Source organism: Phyllostomus discolor, chromosome 5, assembly GCF_004126475.2.
Source record: "Phyllostomus discolor isolate MPI-MPIP mPhyDis1 chromosome 5, mPhyDis1.pri.v3, whole genome shotgun sequence".
Classification (NCBI taxonomy): domain Eukaryota; kingdom Metazoa; phylum Chordata; class Mammalia; order Chiroptera; family Phyllostomidae; genus Phyllostomus; species Phyllostomus discolor.
The window spans coordinates 108,832,013-108,855,813 of NC_040907.2; the positions used below are offsets into that span (position 1 = coordinate 108,832,013).

Below are 23,801 nucleotides of genomic sequence, written 5' to 3' on the forward strand. Positions count from 1 at the left end.
AGGGCTAAAGGCACATTCTTCATCATAGGTAATGAATCCCAGCAGGAATTTTATTGGTTCAAATTTTTATATAAATATTCTATGGCAGTACTGTATTTTTAACACTTTGTGTTTACACTAAAGGAGTATATTAGAATATCCCAATACTACTGTGTTTGTGAAGTTATTCTATGTTTTATAATGTAGGATTTGTGCATTGCAACTCTACTCCATGTATCACGTTTCTTGACAGTTATTTAACAAAATGAGCATTATTCCCTTCAACCTTAAAAAGTGACTGGCGCAGCTCAGTGGATTGAGCACGGGCTGTGAACCAACGGGTTGCAGTGTTCGATTCTCAGTCCGGGTACATGCCTGGGTTACGGGCTGGGTCCCCAGTGGGGGCTATGTGAGAGGCAGCCACACATTGATGTTTCTCTCCCTCTCTTTCTCCGTCCCTTCTACTCTCTGGGAATAAATAAATAAAGTCTTAAAAAAAAGTGACTCTTATTCCCACCATACTCAACTTCACCTGATTAAATAGTTATCCTTGTTTTATTTGTTTTTTTAAATGGAATCTATTAGGGTGACATTGGTCAATGAAACCATACTGGTTTCAAAGGTACAACTTCATAACATGCATACTACATTGTATACTCACCACCCAAAGGTGCCCTCCCCACCCAAAGTCAAGTCTCTTTCCCTCATAATTTATTCTGCCTTTGCCCTCTTCTACTTCTCCCTACCCCTCCTTCCCTCTGGTAATCACCATACTGTGCCTGTGTCTTTGTGTTTTGTTTTTTTTTTCTTCTTCTTAATCCCTTCACCTTTTCCACCCAGCTCCCTAATACCCCTCCCTTCTTGACAGCTGCCAGTCTTTTTTATCCTAGTTTCCATGTTTACATTCTCCCAGTAGTCTTTGCTAACACCTTTGCTTTCAGCCCTTGAAAGTTAGCTATAAATGTTTTTGTTAATACAAACAAGAAGTTGTTGGTTTTGTGTGTGCATGTCATAATTTGACCTTTTTTGTTTAGAGGTTAATGTTATATATTGGTCTTCTGTATGGTCTTTCCTTTTTATGCCTTTTGCTATTTTTTTTTAATCTTCTATCACCTGGTCTATGATTTCTGTTCTAATCACTTGCTACTCCTATTAATCTGGAAATTTTCCATTTGGAAGATATTACTTTACTAAAATCAAATAACTTTGTGGTGGCACACTGCTGTCCTGATCCACAGGACAAAGGAAGCAAAAACAACACCTACCTCATTTGCTATTACATTTCTGCATTAACACATTTGCTCCACCTCATATGAGTATGGGTTGAGAAAGATAATATTCTCCCATTTAATGGGATTTATCTTGTGTTGCTTAAAGAAGGCATTAGTTATAATATATAGCAGTTGCATATGTAATATATTGTACAAAACAATCAGAATGATAACTAAGGGTAAGCCTGAATATCTCAGATACATAACTGCCTTAAAACAGTTAATTTGAGCATAAATATCATATTTGTTTTATGAGTTAGGTTAGTTAATACAAAGTTGGTTAGAAGGAAGACATAATTACAAAGAATTAAATATGTTTTCAAGATATTCCTCTCAAATTAGACACAATATTTATCAAAAATAAGCTAGAATTAAAACTGAAATACAAAAACATGTCCACACAAAAACTCATATACCAATGTTCATGTCAGCATTACTTAAAACAGGCATAAAAATGGTAACAGTCCAAGTGTCCCTCAAGTGATGGACAAACAAAATGTGGTATATACCCATATAATGAATATTATTTGACAATAAAAAGAAATGAATACTGATACATGATACATACATGGATGGACCCTGAAATATTATGCCAAATTAAAAAAGTCAGCCACAAAAGACCATATACTATTTAACTCCATTTACAGTTGAACCTTGAACCACATGGATTAGAAATGTACAGGTCCATTCATATGCAAACTTTTCCAATAAATATTGTAAGTGTATTTTCTTTATGATGTTCTTAGTAACATTTTATTTTCTCTAGCTTACTTTACTGTAATTATACAGCATATAATAATATATATAACATACAAAATTTGTGTGCACTGTTTATGTATTGCTAACGCTTCAGGTCTTGTCACCTACAGGTCACCTACAGTTAAGTTTAGGGGAGTCAGAAGAAGTTATATGCAGATGGTGAGTACACAATGCAATGTATACATGATATATTATAGAATCATATACTTGAAATCCACATAATTTCATTCATCACTGTTACCCCAATAAATTTAATTAAAGCTGTTAATAAATTATATGCAGATTTTTGACAGCACAGAGGGTCAGTGTCCCTACCTCATGTTGACCAAGGGTCAACTGTGTATGAAACATCCAGAATATGCAAATGTATGAAGACAGAAAGTAGTTTAGTGGTTGCTTAGGGCTGGGAGTGAAGTTGACAGGGAAGAATGAGATTTGAAGGTAGATGAGTAAAGAGTTTCTTTAAGGAGGGCAAAATTGTTCTAATCTCTGATTATGGTGATGGCTGCATAACATTTAAACATAATAAAAAATGCTGAATTGTATACGTAAATAGGTAAACTGTATGACATGTGAATTATATCTCAAGTAAGCAGTTAAAAATACACAGGCTACATACTTCTGGCCAGATGGAGGCATAGGTAGATACACTTTGCCTCCTCCTTCATTTGTCCAACCAATAAATTTAAAAACAAAAACAGCCAGAACTGCCAGAAAACTGAACTGTATGGAAGTCTAGCAACCAAGGAATTGAAGAAACATTCATCCAGACAAGCAGGAAGGGTAGAGAGAGGCAGCTGAGGAGAGGACATGCAGCAAGCAGCAGCTGGAGGACAGGGCAGGTAGGAGACCAACTGGAAGTCACACATTCGCATGCAGATAAACCAGGAGGAACAACTGGGCAGCAAGACAGACCGCACAACCCAGGGTCCAAGCATGGGAAAATAAGGCCTCAAAACCTCTGGCTGTAAAAACCTGTGAGGGATAAGGCAGCAGGAGAAACTTCCAGACACACAGAAGAGTTCACTGGAGATACCCATGGAGTCCTAGAACGTACACAAACCCACCCATCTGGGAATCAGCACCACAAGGGCCTAATTTGTTTGTGGACAGTGGGGGAAGTACTGAAAGCTGGCAGGAGAGTAGAGTGGCATTGTTCCCTCTTGGATCCCTCCACCACAATGCAGGGAAGTGGGTTGCCCCACCCAGGTGAATACCTAAGGCTTTGGCCCTTACTACATAACAGGTGCCCCAAGACAAAGAAATATGGCCCAAGTGAAAGAACAGATCAAAATTCTAGAAAAAGAACTAAGTGGTGAAGAGATGGCCAGCCTATCAGATGCAGAGTTCAAAACACTGGTAATCATGATGCTCAGAGAAATGGTTGAGTATGGCTGCAAAATAGAGAAAAAAGTGAAGGCTATACACAGTGAAATAAAGGAAAATTTACAGAGAATCAACAGTGAAGGGAAGGAAACAGGGACTCAAATCAACAATCTGGAGCACATGGAAGAAATAAACATTCAACCAGAACAGAATGAAGAAACAAGAATGTAAAAAAAAATGAGGAGACGCTTAGGAACCTCTGGGACAACTTGAAACGTTCCAACATCTGAATCACAGGGGTGCCAGAAGGAGAAGAGGAAGAACAAGAATGTGAAAACTTATTTGAAAAAATAATGAAGGAAAACTTCCCCATCTGGCAAAGGAAATAGACTTCCATTAGGAAGTCCAGGAAGCTCAGAGTGTCCCAAAGAAGTTGGACCCAAGAAAACACACACCAAGGCATCCCCATAATTACATTACCCGAGATTAAAGATTAGGAGAGAATCTTTAAAGCAGCAAGAGAAAAAGAGACAGTTACCTACAAAGGAGTTCCCATAAGACTATCAGCTGATTTCTCAAAAGAAACTTTGCAGGCAAGAAGGGCTGGAAAGAAGTATTCCAAGTCATGAAAGGCAAGGACCTACATCCAAGATTACTCTATCCAGCAAAGCTATCATTTAGAATGAAAGGACAGATAAAGTGCTTCTCAAATAAGGTCAAGTTAAAGGAGTTCATAATCACCAAACCCTTATTATATGAAATGTTAAAGGGACTTATCTAAGAAAAAGAATAAAAATACGTACAGTAAAATGACAACAAACTCACAACTATCAACAATGAACCTAAAACAAAAACAAAACAAACTAAGCAAACAACTAGAATAGGAACAGAATCACAGAAGTAGAAATCACATGGAGGGGGCAGGGGAGAAGGTAGAGGAAACAGAAGCATAATTGGTAGGTACAAAACAGATGGGGAGGTTAAGAATAGTATAGGAAATGGAGAAACCAAAGAACTTATATATAAGACCCATGGATATGAACCAAGGTGGGGGGGAATGCTGGTGGAATGGGGGTTGCAGGGCAGAGGGGAACAAAGGGAAGAAAAAATAATGAGACAACTATAATAGCATAATCAATAAAATATACTTAAAAAAATAAAAGCAACTGGAATAGAAAAAATACACAGGCTACAAAAATATAAAATATTTCTGAATAAATAAGTAAACATACATATATATAAAATAAACTAGTGAATGCTCAATTTTATGTAATTGTTAAGGATAGTAGGCATTTTACATACTGCTTAATTTTAGGGCAAAAATAACTCAATAGTGCTCCATATAAATTAGCAAAATACAACGCTCCAAGAATATGATGAAAGGCTGTGATGTCAGCAAAAATGGTAGAACAGATAGCTGCACAGAAACACCAAAAAGTGAAACAAAAATGATCAAAATAAAATTTTTCAGAAATCTAGAAAATGTTCAGAGGCTTATACCAAGTGAATGCAGACTCAAGAAAGAGGAAACTTCAAAACAATAGAAAAAATCTGCAATGATTTCATTAGTCCTTGCCCTATCCATCTCCCTGGCTGGGCAAAGAGTCTTAAAGAAAGCAGCCCACATTCTCAGTATGGAACCCTGGTCCTAGGCTAGAGAGAGGGCTTTTCTTGATAATGTTATAAGGCAAATAAACAGCCCACTTTGCCTAAGATAAAACAAAGTTGAGAAAAACAAGACATGGAATACCACTACACAGTACACACACAATGGGACCAATGGGATGAGTCCCACAAGGATAGAGGAAAAGGGGCAGAAAAATGTTTTAATAAAAAATGCCTAAAAATTTTCAAACAAAAGACATAATCTTCATATCCAAACTGCTAAACAAACTACAAAAGGATAAAAGCAAAAAATCTTCACTGAGACTCATCAAAATCAAACTACTAAAAGACAAAGACAAAAAAAGATAATGTTGAGAGCATCAAGAGACAAGCAACTTGTTACTTGCAAGAGATCTTCAATGATATTAATAGCTAATTTCTCAAAAAAAACTCATGGAAGCCTAAAGGTGATAAAATAAATAAAGTGCTGAAAGAAAAAAAAAAGCCAAACAAAAATTTTAAATCCAGAAAAACTATCCTTCAAAAGTCAAAGACAAATTAAGAAATTCTGAGATAAAGCAAAGGGAGTCTCTTGCCTGTCCTGTAAGAAGTGCTTAAGAGTTCATCAGGTAGAAATAAAAGAACACTAGACAGTAACTTGAAGTCACTAGACAGTAACAGGAAGAAATAAAGAATACTGGTAAAGGTAATTACATAGGTACATAAAAAGGTCAGTTCTATTTTTTCCCAATATAATTAAAAGACAAATTCAGTAAATGCAGTAAACAGTAATTACAAATCTATTTAAATGGCACATAGTATATAAATTTGTAATTCATGACAACAATATAAAGGGAAAAGGAAAGACTGTACAATATCAGAGTTTTTATATATTACTGAAGTTAAGGGGGTAGTAATTAAAAACAGATTGTTATAAACACAATAGGTTAAATTATAATCCCCAAGGTAACATTTAAGACTAGAAAATATACAGAAAAGGAAAAGAGGAAAAAGTCAAATGGTACACAGTAAAAAAAGTAATTAAGCACACAAAAAGTCAGTAATAAGTAACAAAAGGCAGTAGTTGAGGAACAGAAAGGTATGACTTATAGAAAACAAACAGTACAATGTCGAAAGTAACTTCTTCTTTATCAGCAATCACTTTACATGTAGATGCAATAAATAAACTCTCCAACTAAAAGCCAGAGAAGGGCAGAAGGGATAGAAAGACAGTACTACTACAGGCTAGCTGCAATAGATTCCTTTAGCTTCAAACGCACAAACACGTTGAAAGTGAAAGAATGAAAAAAAAACACCACCACATTTCATTCAAATAGAAATCAAAAGAGAAGTGGAAAGCTATTCTACTGTCACAAAAAACAGACTGTAAGTCAAAAACTGTTACATGGGGGCAAAGGAGGACAATGTACATTGATAAAAGGATCAATTCATCAAGAATATATGTATATACATTTCACAAAGTCCCACAATACATGAAGCAAAAATTTACAAAAGGGAGAAACAGACAGTTATGCACTAATAGTTGAAGGTTTCTATACTTTACTTTCATTAATGAACAAAACAAGTAGAAGATTAATAAGGAAAAAAAGAATGTGAACACTATTAAACCAACCAGACATTAACAGACATATATAAAATACTCTCTCTAAAACAGCAAAATACACATTTTCCTCAAATGCGTACTGGACATTCTTCAGTATAGACCATATGTTAAGCCACAGAACAAACCTCAATAAATTTTAAAAACCAAAATCATACAAAGTATCTTTTCTAACCAAAATGGAATGAAGTTAGAAATCAAGAAAAAGGAAAAGCAAAAAATTCACACATTTGTGGAAATTAAACAACATACTCTTAAATAAACAATGGGTCAAAGAACAATTCACAAGGAAATTGATAATACTTTGAGAGGAATGAAAATGAAAATACAACATACCAAAATTTAGGAAATGCCTAAAAAGTAGAGTTCAGGGGTGATTTTATAGTTAACACCCACATTACAAAAAAACACCCTCAAGTTGATAACCTAATATTTCACTTTAATAAACTAAAGAGAAAAGGAAACTAATCCCAAAGCAAGAAAATGCCAGGAAATAATAAAGATTAAAATAGAGATTAACAAACTAGAGATCAGAAAAGCAATAAGAAAATCAACAAAATGACAGGTTGGTTCTTTAAAAAGAGCAACAAAACTGACAAACATTTACTTAGACTAAGAAAAAGAAAAAGAGAAAAGAGCAATTAACTAAAATCATAAATGAAAGTGACATTACTACCAAATCTACAGGAACAAAAGTATTATAAAGGAATATTATGAGCAAGTATATACCAACAAATCAGATGAATTAGATGAAACGAAGTTCCTAGAAACACACACATTACCAAAATTGACTCAAGAAACCAAATCTGAACATACACATAATACATAAAGTAAACCAACAATCAAAATCTAAAAAGCTCAGGATAAGATGGCTTTAGTGGCCAATTCTTCCAATAATTTAATTAAGAATTAACACCAATCCTGCCCTGGCTAGTGTGGCTCAGTGGACTGAGTGCTGGTCTGCGAACCAAAGGTTCGCCAGTTTAATTCCCAGTTAGGGCACAGCCTGGGTTGTGGGCCAGATCCCTAGTAGGGGGTGGGTGAGAGGCAACCACACATTGATGTTTCTCTTCCTCTCTTTCTCCCTCCCCTCCCCTCTCCAAAAATGAATAAATAAAACCTTAAAAAAAAAGAATTAACACCAATCTTTCTCAAACTCTTCCAAAAAATAGAAGAGGGAGGAACACTTCCTAATTCATTCTGAGGCCAGCATTACCTTGACGCCAAATTCATAAAATGATATATGGACAATTTTCCACAAGGGGGCCAAGAACATTCAATTGGGAAACAATGTTCTCTTTAATATAAATAGTGCTGGAACAACTGGATTTCCACAAGCAAAAGAAGTTGGATCCTTACTTTATACCATATACAAAAATTAACTCAAAATGGGTCAAAGACATAAACATAAGAGCTAAAACCATAAAACTCTGAAAAGAAAATGTAAGCGTAAATCTTTTAAAAAATATTGTATTTTATTTTGATTTTAGAGAGAGGAGAAGGGAGGCAGAAAGAGAGGGTGAGAAACATTGATGTGAGGGAGACACATCGACTGATTGCCTCCCATATGTGCCCCAGGAGACCGAGCCTGCAACCCAGGCATGTGCCCTGACCAAGAATTGAACTGGCAACCTTTTAGTTCACAGGATGATGCCCGACCAACTGAGCCACACTGGCTAGGCCATAAGTGTAAATCTTAATGACTCTGGATTTGACAGTGAATTCTTGTATATGACACCAAAATAATAAAACCAAAGACAAAAAGAAATAAACTGAATTTCATGAAAATTAAAAACTTCTGTGCAAAGGATATCAAGAAAGTGAAAAGACAACATACGAAATGGGAGAAAATATTTACAAATCACATATCTGATGAGGGACCAGTCTCTGAAATATGTAAAGAATCCTGTAACTTAACAATAAAAAGGCAAACCACCTAATTAAAAAATGGGCCAAGGGCTTAAATAGAAACTTCTCTCAAAAGATAATGCATATGCCCAAAAAACATATAAAAAGATGCTCAACATCATTAGTCATGAGGAAAATGCAAATCAAAACCACAATGAGATACCATTCATTAGGATGGCTAGAATAAAAGCCATCCCAAAGCCATCTCTGTCGGTAAATACCGACAGAGATTTAGAAAAACTGGATTCCCAGTCATAAATTGTTACTAGGAATGTAAAATGGTGTAGCCACTGTGGAAAACAGTTGGGTGGTTCCTCAGAAAGTTAAATATAGAATTATCATATGAACCAGCAATTCCACTCCTAGGTAGATACCCAAAAGAACTGAAAATAGGAACTCAAACAAATACTTGTACATGAATGTGCATAGGAGCATTATCCACAAAGCTAAAATTTAGAAATGACCCATGCTACAACATGGACAAAGTTGAAAACATTATGTTAAGTTAAAGAAGCCAAACACAAAGTTCACATAATTGTATGATTCCAAGTATATAAAATCTAGATGAGGTAAGTCCATAGAAACAGAAAGCAGATGGTACAATGCCAGGGGGTGCACTAAGAGGGAAAGAGGAGTGACTGCCTAAAGGGTATTACGTTTTCTTTTGGAACAATGAGAATATTTGGAATTTGATATTGGTGGCAGTTGCACATTTTGTGAATGTACTAAATGTCATTGAATCATATACTTTAAAATGGTTACTTTTATGTTACATGGATTTCATCTCAATGATTAAAAAGAGATTATGATGATAGGTTTTTCTACTAACCCGATGATAATTCCAGCAGAGTGAAGATGCTTGATTCCACACAGCATCTGATAGAGAAGGTAGGACATTCTTTCATGATCTAGTTCCATTTGAATCACTTGGCACAGATTTGCATCCATAAGCTCCATGACTATGTAACTTCATGGGTGAAAAAAGATGACAGCTAAAGTATACAGCAACAATCTAAAAATAAAGTACTAATATAAATTTTTAATTATGACACTTACACATCTTGAAATTCTTCTAGGGATTTCTGTGGTGTGAAAACATTCAAAAGGCCAATTATCTGTGGCAAAAGCAGAGAAATTAAAAAAATTAGAAACTCCTCGATAATAGTTTCATTTACAAACTGTAAATACATGGGTTAAAAAAATTCCACAATCAGTTTAAAATTTTTCAAATCTTATTTTCTAAGCTTAATCTTTTTTATGTATTAAAACTTTATGACTAGGGGTAGGTGTTAGGAGGGAACCAGAGCACAGAGGATCTTTAGGGCAGAGAAAACACTCTGTGTGATACAATAATAGATATTTCATTATATATTTTGTCCAAACCCATAGAATGTACAATACCAAGTGTGAATCCTAATGTAAACGATAGGCTTTGGGTGCTATGGATGTGTTAGCTGTAAGATTACTGACTGTAACAAATGTGTCACTCTGGTGGGGGATACTAAAAACAGGGGAGGCTGTATGTGTGGGCAGGCATTATCATTTGTACCTGAACTCCTTACCATTCCAGAGTGCCTTCTCTTTTACAATAGAAAGCTCAGATTGACCTTTTTTTTACTCTTTTTTCAATACTTGCACTGTAATAAATATTTTAAAGAATGTTATCCATTGTGTATTCTCAGTCTGAACTTCAACATCTTCATTTCCCCTGCACTATACAGGGTTAAGGATTCTAATAATCATAATTCACATAGTGACTTCTAAAAACTATGTTCCCTAACAATGGTTTTCTGTAAGCTAGCTACCTTTTTATTGTCTCTAATAGGATAAAAGAAAGATCTGATTATATTACCTCCTCAAAAACTTAATGCCAACAAATTCTGTTTTTTTGTTGTTGTTCAATTACAGTTGTCTGCATTACACCCTCACTACTCCCTCCACCCCCGCATTCCCACCCTCCCTGCCCTGCTTCCACCCCCTCCCACCAGCGGTTTTGTCCATGTGTCCTTTATAGTTGTTCCTGAAAACCCTTCCCGCTTCCCCAATTACCCCCTCCCACCCTCCCTCTGGTTACTGTCAGATACTCCCTTGCAAAACATTCAAAGCCCTCAATGAGAAGACATCAACTCACTTTACCTCCTGCTGGCCCTCTATTAAACTTGATACTCTGGCCATACTAAATTTAAATTTTTAAAAATTCTCAATACATTTAAACATACAGTTTCATATGATTGTTATTTACCTACTGAATTTAGTTACCTGTAAGACAGACTTCTTTTGTAGAGTCTGACAACCCCTAGTCCTTGGCAGAGCTGAATATTCTCTCTACTTTGTCCCTATAGTATCTTATATGTTGTTATGATATTTAACACATTGTAGTATAGTCTCATTTTCACAATAGTTTTGTCCCAACCATACCAAGATCTCTTGTTAGAAGGAACTGTGTCTTATTCCCTTTATAGCCTTGGCACAGAGAAAGATATCTGACATACATTTTTAAAATGTTTGCTAACAATTATACTCAGGGATGGGACATAAAGTTCATTGGGGCAGAATCTATGTTATTCTTCTAAGCATAAAGCTTTGCTTATAGAATGCATTCAAATATTTGTTCAGTAAGTAAACTTAGAAAACTTTCAGACCAAAAAGAGTAAAACATATTTGTTTAAGAAAGGGGAAGTGATAATAAAAAACATTTACTACTCTAAAGGAATTCAAGTCTCCTAACCAGTTGAACTGCACACCTGGAGACTTGGAGAAATACTAAAACTGTTCATATTAATATATGGGAAGTCCTAGAGTAGAAGAGAGGTGTTAAAGATTAAAGAAATATAGAGACAGAAAGGAGACTAGTGGTTGCTTAGAACTAAGAAGGGTGGATGGAGATGGGGAAATGAGACCTAAATGATACAGGGTTTCTTTTTGAGGTGATGGAAAACGTCACACACATTAATTAATAAACTGAAAACCACTGACTTGTTCAGAGGAAATGGATGAGTACTATGCTATATAAACTGATTTTAATAAAGCTATTACAAAAAGACTAAAACAGCTGCCTGGTTTTTCAAAAAGAAGATTATATCAATTATAAGCTAGAGCCAAACAAAAGTCAAGAACTGATTAAGTGGGTGGCATATGACTACTATGAAAGAAGTAACAAATTACTAGGAGCAGGAATAGGTAAAAATTCATTGAGAAACTTTATTTTCTTTTGTGAATAAAAACAACAGCATATCAGAGAAATGCAACTAGATATATGAAGATTTCAAAAAAGCATTTAAAAAATTTCTCTGATAATCATCTCCATGTGAATAAGATGGAGAACTGGGGAGACCTAGAAAACTTTTAGTTAGACATGCAATTTTTTCAGTAGAGACAAAGGTTGCTAATGAACTAATCCAGCTATTAAGAAGGAATCCTGAGCAGAACTAGAAAGTAAAGCCAACAAGTGGAACGTCAGAACAAAGAAGAAAGCAATCCCTAACAGTCCAGGAAGAGGAACCAAATTTCACATGTAAAATTTAACAGGGAGAAATAGAAAGTCCTATACTTATTCTCCAAAACCAAACCAAACCAAACCAAACCAAACCAAACCAAACCAAAGAAGGATGGGAGAAATGCAATCTGTTAGCAGGCCTGTAACAAAAAATAACTTGCTTAGACAATGTAAGTCAAATAGGAGCCAGATTTCCAACCAGGATTATAATGTCCAGTCAAGAGAAAATGGAAAATGACATGTCTCAGCTCCTCTTAGAAGATTCAATTAGACAAGCAGTGCTGTGTTCTACGTGACATATTAAAAGTGTGTTCAAAGATAAGTGACCAAGTCAAAAAAAAAACTTAAAACCATCTATGAAAAGAGTGGGAAATGCACAATCATATGAATGGCCTTAATATCACTTAAAAATGGTTAAGCTCCTAGATTTTGTATTATGTGTCTTCCACCACAATAAATAAAAAAGGCAGAGGTGTTTAGGTCAATAAAGAAATTATTTATACAGAACATGAAAATGCTGAAAAGGCAAGTCATTACAAAACCATCTACCCATTAAAGAGTAAAAATATTTACTTTTACATTTGTTCACTGAACAAATACGTGTTGAGCACCTACTCTGTGCCAGCACTGTTGTAGGTGGCAAGGGTAGTGGCTGGATGGATCTGAGCTACCCCCATTAGGGGGCTATGAAACAAACTTTCCATGCCCTCCGTTTAGTTGATGGAACCATCAACTGCCCAGGCTCAGGAGGTGGGAGTCACTGGCCATCTCGTCCATGTGAAACTAAGACAATGCTGCAACCACCACCACTACCATGAAACAGGCTGCAAAGGGCAGCACTAGTAGCTCTATCCGAGTGCTGGAGGCCCACCAAAACCTGACAAGCAACATGCCTGGGTCCCACCTACAAGAGGATTGGCTAATACAACCTCCCCATCACTGACCGGCTTGAATCTTTATCTGTGTACTATTTTTCATTCTCTTTTTCCTCTCTGGCAGGTCCCGCTCCTTCAGCAATCCAATTTTTACCTCATTATTTAAGAATCATTCTAGGTCCACCCTTTCTCAAAGCTTTTCTATTTTATTAAGGTGTACAGCAATCTTTTCTCTCTTGGAATCTAAGCACTTATTTTTCATCCACTATGGTTTGACAAACTTCTATTAAACTGTATTATATTTGGTCTTTAACTCCTTATATATTTGTTTTGTCTTCAAAAATAACAGTGAATTCCCCAAATAAGGAGCCTAATCTTTAACTTCCATAAAATTTTCCCCTTAATGACTAATCTAATAACTCCAATACACAGAGGCTTTGTACACAGTTAATTTTGAAATGTGGTAAATTGTGTCATCTGCAATCAGAAAGTATTGAGCTGATGATAGTTTATACATTCCTTTGGGCAAAAACCACAAAACATCTCTAATCAGATACTTTCAGTTTAGTAGTTCACAAAAACGTTCCTTGCACAATTCACTCCCAGTTTATTTTCTCTCAACATGGAGATAACATTCTATTAAAATATTTGTAAAAGTATCATACTTAATGTAAGCTTTAAAAAATGAAACCATTTATTCTCAAAATGAGTGAAAGGTACGTGGTTAAGTCATTATAATCATTAGAAAATAGAATTGGAATGTTTTTCTAATTCCATTTAAATATGTTTTAAAGTTTCTGCTAAACTGCTTTATAATTACTGGTTATCCTCCACATACAGTGACCAGGGAGTACTGAAGTAGAATGGGAAGAATCTCTGCACTAAGGCTCATTTTCTGAAATGTCAGCCTGACAGTAAACAAGTGAAAGATGAGATGAAGCCTAAAAATGTTCTCCTAAGACACCTATCTCTTTCAAAGTCCTTTTACAAATATCAGAAAACTACATAATCTAAATTTCAGAAGCTGTTTTTCTTTCAATATAATTTAATAAGGTTGAGAAAAAAATTCACACTGTAGATATATAAACCAATTAAACAATGTTTCAATCCAGAAGAACAATTTAAAAATCTAATGTTCTCACAGTTTTTGATTTTCATATATTCATGAACAAATCTATATATCATCTATACTTAAGAAATTTTCTAAAATGTTCACTTACATTTTTGTGATTAACACATTTCATAAGAACTAGCTCTCTGTAAGCCCGCTTAGCATGAGTTTGATTCTGAAATGGCCGGCTTAGCTTCTTGATTGCAACATTTCTTTCAAGAATGGCATCATAAGCGGCACTATAATAAAAATTAAAAGCAAAAAACTTAATAAAAAATCTGCAAAACTGAATTTATGAAACATTCATTCAGATTCCTTACTTTCTCCAAAGACAAATGCAACTAGATCAGTTTTCCAGTCTTTGATGATCAAATGTTTCTTCTATACCTACTATAGCATACTCCAAATAATGTATAGCACTGTTTCTTTCAAATGGTAATAGTTTTCAAAGAAAAAATGGACTGTGACTGTGAAGACAGAGACTCTGTCTGTTCATTGGGTTCCTCCAAGATTCACCTAGAATACAAATAGGCACTCAATGCACACATTTTTAATGAGTATTCAGGTCCAAAAGATAGTTTAAAGCCTAAGTGAACCATTCGCCCTGCACGTACACCAAAGAAAGACAGAATGAATCAATTGATGACAGTGGTCATCAATTCTACTCAAAATATTTGTTGAAGAATTCTACTTAAGTACATTACTTCCATGCTCTCTGGACACCAAATAAATACAGAAAGAAGAAAGGGGACATAGAGGTTATCTATACAAAGATTATCTTATTATATAAAAAGCCCTTAAAACTTGTGTTAGGGGGAATTGAAAGTGAAGGTTGTTTATAGGCTGATTTGTAACTGTTAATGAAATGCCTATAATTCTGGGAAATAAACATCATACTTATTACTCTTCATATTTTCCTCTCCCATGACATCTGACCAAATGGCATGTTATGCATGACAGATCAGAGAAACTAAAACACAAATAAGGTAAAGTGTCCTTAAAATTATATAATATTATAGGTGAAAGAAACTTTAAAATCATTTGGATTCACCACTGCCTGATTATAAGGCCAGAGATTACGTAATTTGCCCAAGGTTAGCAGAAAATTAAAAAGCAAAGATGGAGACTAGGAAGACTAAGACATGAGGTCATGCTCTTCACATTGGATCACCTAACATACTATAAAGACTATCTCTGTTAATTTAATATTTGAAAAGTCAACACATACTGATTAAAATTATTCTCTCACCTAACTGGAAACTTGAGTTTGTTTTACAGCTGTCTTACTATATCAAATATACTACAGAAATATATGTGTTAAGAAATTGGTACTGCATAAATGAACACATCTATACATTCTATATATAACTATTGCTTATATATACATCAGGGTGGGTAAGAAGTAGGTTTATAGTGTTCACAGGGAAAATAAGTAATAATATGAGAATAAAGCCTGTATTTTCTGCACTCACAACTATAAACCTACTTTTGCCCCACCCTGTATATACATACCAAAATATACTTCAGTATTATGCTCTTTACTTAGAAAATGCCATATTTACATATATGTCCCTCCTAAATTAAAAATTAAAAAATCAAACATTAGGGGTCACGCAAAATGTTTAGAAATTTGACTATTTCAGATAAAATATATTTTATTTTTAACCATTAAATTAATTCTTACTAATTTTTTATCTGCTAAATCAAAATAATATTTCAAACTCCTAAGTTCAATCATATCTGAGTAGATTATATTATTTTTATATCCAAGGAAATTAGGTTTCTAATTTTTGATTAGTAAATGTGCACAATCAGAAACATCTGGGAATTCAGAGGTCCTAATCCAGACCCAATGAATCTTACTATCTATGACTGGAGCCCAAAATTATGCCTTTAAAAAATACATTAATGTATTTTCTTCAGTTGATTCTGACAGTAACACAACAGTGAGTTAAAATTTATTGAATGTTTGTTTCATAGTAAACTTTTATTAAAGAATAAGCAAAACTTTGAAGATATTTATTCCTTAGGAAAGGGGTTTTGAGATGGCCTAAAGTTCCTTCCAAGGCAATTTTTAAAAAACTCTGTTACACAAATTTCAAAATACACTTACCCAAGCATATGTGAAGATACAAAAACATTAATATATTTTCAAACAACATTACATAATTTATAAATAATATATTTCTCACAACAACCCTGTAAAATCAGGTGAGAAAACAGGTAGCCTAAGTGTCATTCAGTAGAGTGGATAAAACGACTATGAGACATTTACACAATGGAATAGTGGTTGGCTGTGAAAAAGAAGGAAGTTTTACCCTTTGTAACAGCTAGGATCAACCTGGAAAACATCATGCTAAGTGGAAATAAGCCAGTCAGAGAAAGACACATACCATATGATTTCACTCATATATGGAATCTAATGAGCAAGCTGAACTAACCAGCAAAGTAGAGGCAGACTCATAGATAAAGAGCAGAATGACAGCTAGGGTGGGGTGGGGACCAGTTGGGGGTAGAGGGATAGACCACAGAGGAAAAAGGACTCATGGACATGGACAACAGTGTGGTGATTGTGGGGCAGGGTGGGGGTGGGGAGGAAGGAGGGTATAAAGGGACTAAATGGTAATGGGAAAAAATACAGTTAAAAAAAAGAAGTCTAAATCAACTGTTTAAAAAAAAAACAGGCTTAGATGTATTAATTAGCTTAAATCATAGACCTAGAATCTAAACCAAGAGCTGGCTTTCAGCATCCTTCCCATATTGACCTTACCATATTATTTTCTTTATCATTAATTTGTAGTCAATTAATGGCAGTTTGTTCAGATGACAACCAGCAAGCCAAAAATGCATTGTAAAATAATTCAGTTTCTATAATTTTTGACTATGTTACTTCAAGAATAAAAAAAAGAGAATTTATCCTTGTTGTTACATGTAGCTCTAGTTCATTTAAAATGCTATATACTATTTCACTGTACGTATATACCACATTTTAAAAATTCTATTGATTGATTTGATGCTGTTTTATAAATGATACTGTAGAGAAAAGCTCCATGTATTTCTCTTTGTGTACATGTGCAAGAGTTTTTCTAGAACTGGGAGAACTACAGAGTAATAAACACATCATTTTTTAATAGATTCTGAAAGACATCTGGTTCAAGAACAGGTAATAGATATAACTGTGCTTGAATGAGGCTTAAAAACTTTCCCCAAACACTAGCTTATTATGTTAACTTAGTGATCTAAAATCATTAGCAGAACTGTCCCCAAGAGTGTTTTACCTTTCAGTTTGTAAGGAATTATGTTGATATATAAAGCCTAGGCCTTTTGTAGAAATTAGTTTGTAAATCAATTTTAAAAACACATAAGAGTTTTGAAGCACATAGAGTTAGATGATATAGCTGGCTTCATTCCCCAGAGTGAAATAAGATATCTGAAATTCAGAGTTTCATTATAGTGTGAAAGTGATGATTAAGTGAAGCTTCTTATTAAACAATCAACTATGGGAAGAGATGTATACATGGAATTAGTAAGTATCCCATTTATTCTTTCCTAATACAGATATTTGTTTCTATATGGTTTATAGCCAAATATTTAATCATAATTTATACTTAAAAATAACAGTGCTGATTTATAGTTATGTTTTATGAATAATAAAAAAGATCATTAATCCCTGATTAAAACAACTTACTGTGTTATAGCTTTAATATAAATTTTATAGTTTTAATTAATTTTTGAGACAAATTAAATATTTTCACCAAGGTATCTACATTAAAAAAGAAGAAAATAGTAGCAGTTAATAATTCTTTACCTAATTTCTGGAAGTAAAAACTTACCATACTATTCCTTGAGCTCCTGAGCCTATAGGTTTTAAATTCTGATATCGTTTCAGGACTGTGAATGTAGAATCTCCAATCTCTACACTATAAAAATTGCTGTCCCGCTTACTTCTGCTCATGATGGCAAGCAATTAATTTAATGGCTTCATCCAAAAATTCACTGAGAAGCTGCAAAATGGAACAAAAGGTATTGTTAACAAAATGAATTTGTGTAATCTTAAAATTCAAGTTCTCACTCAGTTCACTAACAGTAATATTAACTGTTACATCATGTTAAAAGGGCTGCTTTATTAAAAAAAAAACACAATTAGAAAAAGAAAACACAATTAGAAAGAAAAAAATATCACAGAGCCTGGTTAGCATCTGCTATACTTAAGGAAATGGCTGATAGTTTAAAAACAAAACTTGTACTAGAATAAACAGTTTCTCTAATCTCGTATGCATACCAGTCTTAACTTACTGGAAAACTGGAAAAAATAGCCAATAATTATAATAAAACATATTTTCAAGGTCACTTCCACAGTATGAAATTTAAAACCAGTCCTTTTTGTGTGTTTATTACAGAGTATTGAAACCTTCATTTTTGTGAGAGATTGAAAAACTTTCATTTCAGAATAATTCACAATCTCATTTAGAGCAACACGGGAGGAACAAATTTATATCCCAGTAAGCTGGTTAGTACATATCATTCCTATCTAACAAGCACAGAGCAGCACAGTGTTGTCACTGTAACAGAGCCTTTGACCAGCAACATCTGGGAGTGATGCACATGTTGAAGTTGTAATGGTTGAAAGAGGTAGAAAAATAAGAAGACATACTATTATTTTAAAAATGAGAAAATATGAGAGTGAGAAGCATTTAGTACATCAGGATCAGAACAATACTGTTTGGGGTATCAAAAGCATGGCCTAAGTTTTAAGCATAGTTCTTTATTATCACCTGTCTGATTAAAAGCCATGGTAGTCTTTTTCTACCCATTTGAGTACTGGTTATTAATAAAACTATTATCCATCCTTATTAGATAAAAGTGGCCTATTGCAAAAGGCATATAGCAAGAAATAGTTCCAACCCTGTCCCCCAGATACCACAATAAACCAAGAAACCTGTTAGGTCTAAAGAGTTACTGTGTGTGTGTGTGCACACATGCAACAAAAATAATATCCTGATAAGAGTTACAGGACAAAGAATTAATTAAAACAAATACAAAGTGCCCACAATGTAGAGGCTCATGAACTGAATTCTAATAGCTTAATTCTTAGAGAAGGGTAGAAGCCACAGGAAATGGAGAATAAGAGAGTTGGAAGAGGAAAAATAATGAGCTACTGCAATAATTCAGATGAAAGAGAACATTACAATTAACAAGGATTCTTAGGTGTGATGAAATTAAAAGTAAACAAAAACTAAACAGAAATGTTCAAACAATATACATTTTACAAAAGAAGATAAATAAATTGAAAGGGATGGAAGAGTTAGATAAATAAAAGAAAGGCCCAGAGAAATATTTCCAAAATCAATAACTAAACTAGTCATATAATATTCCAGAGAGGACTGTCTGGAATGACAAGTCTCATAAATTCTGCCTAAGCAGAGAGGGCTTAAACAGTTTGGTAATGATTTAAACTGTGAGCTATGCTCACAGATGAACAAGCACAAGTACTGGTAATCCAGGCCAGTTTTATACCTTGAATTCCCTCCTTGTCTACCAGAGTAGGGAAATAGGGAGGAAGAGAAGTAGAAAGAGGAATGGAGGGAAGTGTTAACTGTCAGGCCCTTTTATATATAATAAATATATATTTATTATATAAATATATATAATATATTATATATATTTACCCTGGAAACTGGGTCTGCTTGTGGCTTAGAGACAATAATGGTGGGGTGGAACACAGAGCTGATAGTGTGTATACCTCATGAGAGTAGTCAATTATGTCTGCAGGTAAGATTTTCTAAGCTTACACAGAAGACTTGCATTTCTCTCCTTAGGAAGATAAAGAGGTACTCCTGGTGCTTCATAAAAGTTTACTTACTGTTATCAAAGCAGGAAACAGAAAGGCTGTGTTGCAGTTTCTCTACTTGCTGGAAATCAAAGAAAAAGCTTAGTAGATCCAGGATCATACACAGGACAAGTTTCCCTTTCTTTTTTAAAAAAAATTTGTTTTATTTAAAAAACATTTTATTAATTTATTTTTAGAGAGAGGGGGAGGGGTGGAGAAAGAGAGGGAGAGAAACATCGATGTGAGAAAGAAACATGAATGAGTTACCTCTTGCATGTACCCTGACCAGGGACTAAACCTGCAACCCAGGCATGTGGGAACATGGCGGTCTTTCACTTTGTGGAATGACACCCAACCAACTGAGCCACACCAGTCAGGGCAGGTTTCCCTTTCTGTTAAAAGAATAACAATAATAGGGAAAGATTTCTCTCCCTTCTCAGAAAAGGGTGGCCTATCAGCAAGAGTGAGGTCCACGGAGAAGTCTGGACAGACCTGTGACAGCAGCTGCGCACGACAGCATGCAGGCAGCAGAGGACCCAAGGTTAAGCAAGCAGCCCCAGTCACAGGTACCGTCCTCAGAAACCACAGCTCCCATTCCTATGAACAGGAGACGGAGAGAACTCAATTTAAGCTCTATGCTAGGTACTGTGAATACAACAGGAATCAGCATCTAGATACTCACAGTGCTTGCATTTAAGTCAAAATGGCTTGTTAAGAGCAATGAAAAAAAAAATGGAAGCACGTCAACACTAGTCTGAGCTCAGGAAAAGGCTCTTTCCCCTACTGATGTAATGTTTGAGCAGGAGCTGAACACTGAATACGAGTTAACCAGGAAGGGAGAGAAGGGAGCTTTCTGGACATAAGAAACAACACATGTGAAGGCTCTAAAAAATTCATCAACTTTAACCATACAATGAATGAGTTACAATAAATGTATGCAATCCTGTTATCACCATCAAAATCATGATGCAGAATGTTTCTATTACTGTAAAAATTTCCCTGAATGGTCAATCCCTGCTATCACTAATCTGCCCCTTGGTAACCAATGAACTTCTTAGTTGTGCCTTTCCCAAATATTTATATAAATAAAATCATACAGCATGTAATTTTTTCATTTGGCTTCTTTCACTTGCCTTAATGCTTTTAAGATTCATCTATGCTGCATTCCTTTTTATCACTGAGTAGTATTCCATTGTATAGATACCCCATTTGGACATGTGATTCTTTTCAGTTTTGTGGTTATTATAAATGATGCTAGTATAAACATTCACATACTTTTTTTTTCTTTTATCTGGGGAGCTAGGAGTGGGATATCTGAGTCCTATGTTTAACTTTCTAAGAAACTGTCAAATGTTTTCCAAAGTGGCCATACCATTTTTTATTGCTACCAGTAATGTATGAGAGTTCCACCTGGCTCCACATTCTTTGATTGCTATTTAATGTTACCTATACTAGTGTGTGTATTTTATTATTTCATTGTGGTTTATATTTGCATTTGCTAATAACTAATGACGCTGAGCATCTTTTATGGACTTACATGCTTTTCATACATATATTTTTTAGGTAAAGTAGGTAATTAATTCTCTTGCCCATATTGTCTTCTTGTTATTGAATTATAATATTTGTATACCCTAAATATACATCCTTTATCAGATGTTTTGCAAGAATTTTCTCCCAGCTGGTGGCTTGCCTTTCCATTTTCTTAACAGTGTCTTAAAAAAAAAAACAAAACTAAACTTTTTTACTTTGATATAATCTTAGATTCACATACAGGCTGCAAAAAATATACAGACTTTCACCTAAAACAAAACCAAAAGAAACTAAGCAAACAACTAGAACAGGAACAGAACCACAGAAAGGGAGATCACATGGAAGGTTAGCAACAGGGGAGTGGGAGGAGGAGAGAGGGGGAAAAGGTATGGAAAATAGGTAGCATAGATGGTAGGTAGAAAATAGACAGGGGGAGGGCAAGAACAGTATGGGAAATGTAGAAGCTAAAGAACTTATGACACATGGACATGAACTGAAGGGGGAGAATGTGGGAGGTAGAGGGCATGCAGGATGGAGGGGAGTGAAGGGGGAAAATGGGACAACTGCAATAGTATAATCAGTAAAATATATTAAAAAATAGTACAGACTTCCAGATTATTCTTAACCCAATGACAACATTTGGCATAACTATAGTACCATTATCAAAATGAGAAAACTGATAGTGGTACAACACTATAACTAAACTTTAGTCAGACTTAGTTTTTACATGTGCTGACTGTGTACATGGTTCTGTGTAAATTTATGACATACATATAATATTAATGCTACCTCCACAACAATCAGGATACAGAATTTTTCATCACCCCAAAGAGAGTACTTCATGCTATCTTTTTATATAATCATATACTTCTGCCAACTCCACCCCTGACAATTAAATTTTTCCAATGAAAAATTTTTTTAAATATTTTAAATATTTTAAATGCTCACAAGAGAAGAAAATGTTGATCATATTCAGCTACCACCAGAGACATTTCTTAAAACCATGAATTAGAAATAGCAAATGAAAAAGTGTCCCAGATGCATTTTATAGGAGACTTTATTCATACTAGTTAATTCCATATGTAATTACCACAGTTTAGCTTGCCAGCAATGTAATTATGATCAGAATTTTTATTCATTTACTTATTAAGATTTTATTTATTTTCAGAAAGAGGGGAAGTGAGGGAGAAAGACAAGGAGAGAAACATCAATGTGTGGTTGCCTCTCGTGCATCCCCAAATGGGGACCTGGCCAGCAACCCAGGCAGGCACGTGCCCTGACTGGGAATTGAACCAGTAATCCCGTGGTTCGCAGGCAGGTGCTCAATCCAGAGCCACACCAGCTAGGGCTATATGATCAGAATTTTTAAAAAATGCTAGGCAGGTATTAGAAGAAAATGTTTCCATGACAAACAGCTTTCTGTAATTAAATGTGCCTGCTTTCAGCAGATTAAAAAAATCACTACATTTCAGAGTAAATTATACCATGTTTCAGAATCTGAAGGCTCAGCAAGATGTGAAGAAAACCAGCATTTCCATTTGATTGTGATAACCAGATATGACAAATCCAAGTCAAACACTTGCAAAAATAGTTAAAAGGTTTAACTGTCCAGCTACAAAACAAATCAATCACCCAGAAACAGTTTCAATTTTAAGCTCTATCTCATCTTCAAGTTGCCCTTTACTGGGGAAGACCTAAGCTTGGGCCACAAAAATCTCTGTTTTTGCTCTAACCAGGTGGCTTAGTTGGATGGAGCATCATCCCATACACCAAAAGGCTACAGGTTCAATCCTTGGTTGGGGCATTATAGGAAGCAACTGATTGATGTCTCTCATATCGACATTTCTCTCTCTCTAAAATCAATAAAATATATCCTCAGGTGAGGATTAAAAACAAACAAACAAACAAACAAACAAACCTGTTTTTTCACTACCAACACAGGAACAGCAATGAAGGCCAGATACTAAAAATATTTTTTCCAGCCCTGGCTGGCGTAGCTCAGTGGATTGAGCGCAGGCTGGGAACCAAAGTGTCCCAGGTTCGATTCCCAGCCAGGGTACATGCCTGGGTTGCAGGCCATAACCCCCAGCAACCGCACATTGATGTTTCTCTTCCTCTCTTTCTCTCTCCCTCTCTCTCTCTCTCTCTCTTCCCTCTCTAAAAATAAGTAAATAAAATCTTTAAAAATATATTTTTCCCTGCATGAATCTATAGCAGATATTAAGTGTTTTCTCCTATAATCCCCTCCCCACCCCCCAGAATATGACTTTCTGGAGTAGTTTAATAACCTACATATGGAAAAAGCTCATGAATCACTTAGAAGACAATTTAAACATAATATGGGTATCCAGCATACTAACTGACAGAAGTAAATAAAATGGCTTTTTTCCTACTAGTTTGGAATTTTTGAATCATTCGTTGGCAATAAACATGTTTCAAAGAAGTCACAGTTACTCCTCAAATCCTTAAAATCCCCTTTTATACTCCCCT

The 23,801-nt window shown here is 34.9% G+C and overlaps 1 protein-coding gene across 1 annotated transcript in view; it reads right to left on the minus strand.

Moving 5' to 3' along the window:
• The window catches only part of MAPK8 (mitogen-activated protein kinase 8), a 45,776-nt gene extending 27,821 nt beyond the window's left edge, over positions 1 to 17,955 (minus strand). The window contains exons 1-4 of the mRNA XM_028511245.2: positions 17,785 to 17,955; positions 14,061 to 14,190; positions 9,526 to 9,584; positions 9,295 to 9,436 (exon numbers count right to left, since the gene is read on the minus strand). Of these exons, the coding sequence (XP_028367046.1) occupies positions 9,295 to 9,436; positions 9,526 to 9,584; positions 14,061 to 14,190; positions 17,785 to 17,906 (453 nt within the window). The 5' untranslated portion in view covers positions 17,907 to 17,955. The remainder of the gene's footprint in view (positions 1 to 9,294; positions 9,437 to 9,525; positions 9,585 to 14,060; positions 14,191 to 17,784) is intronic.
• Between the last annotated feature and the right edge of the window lie 5,846 nt (positions 17,956 to 23,801).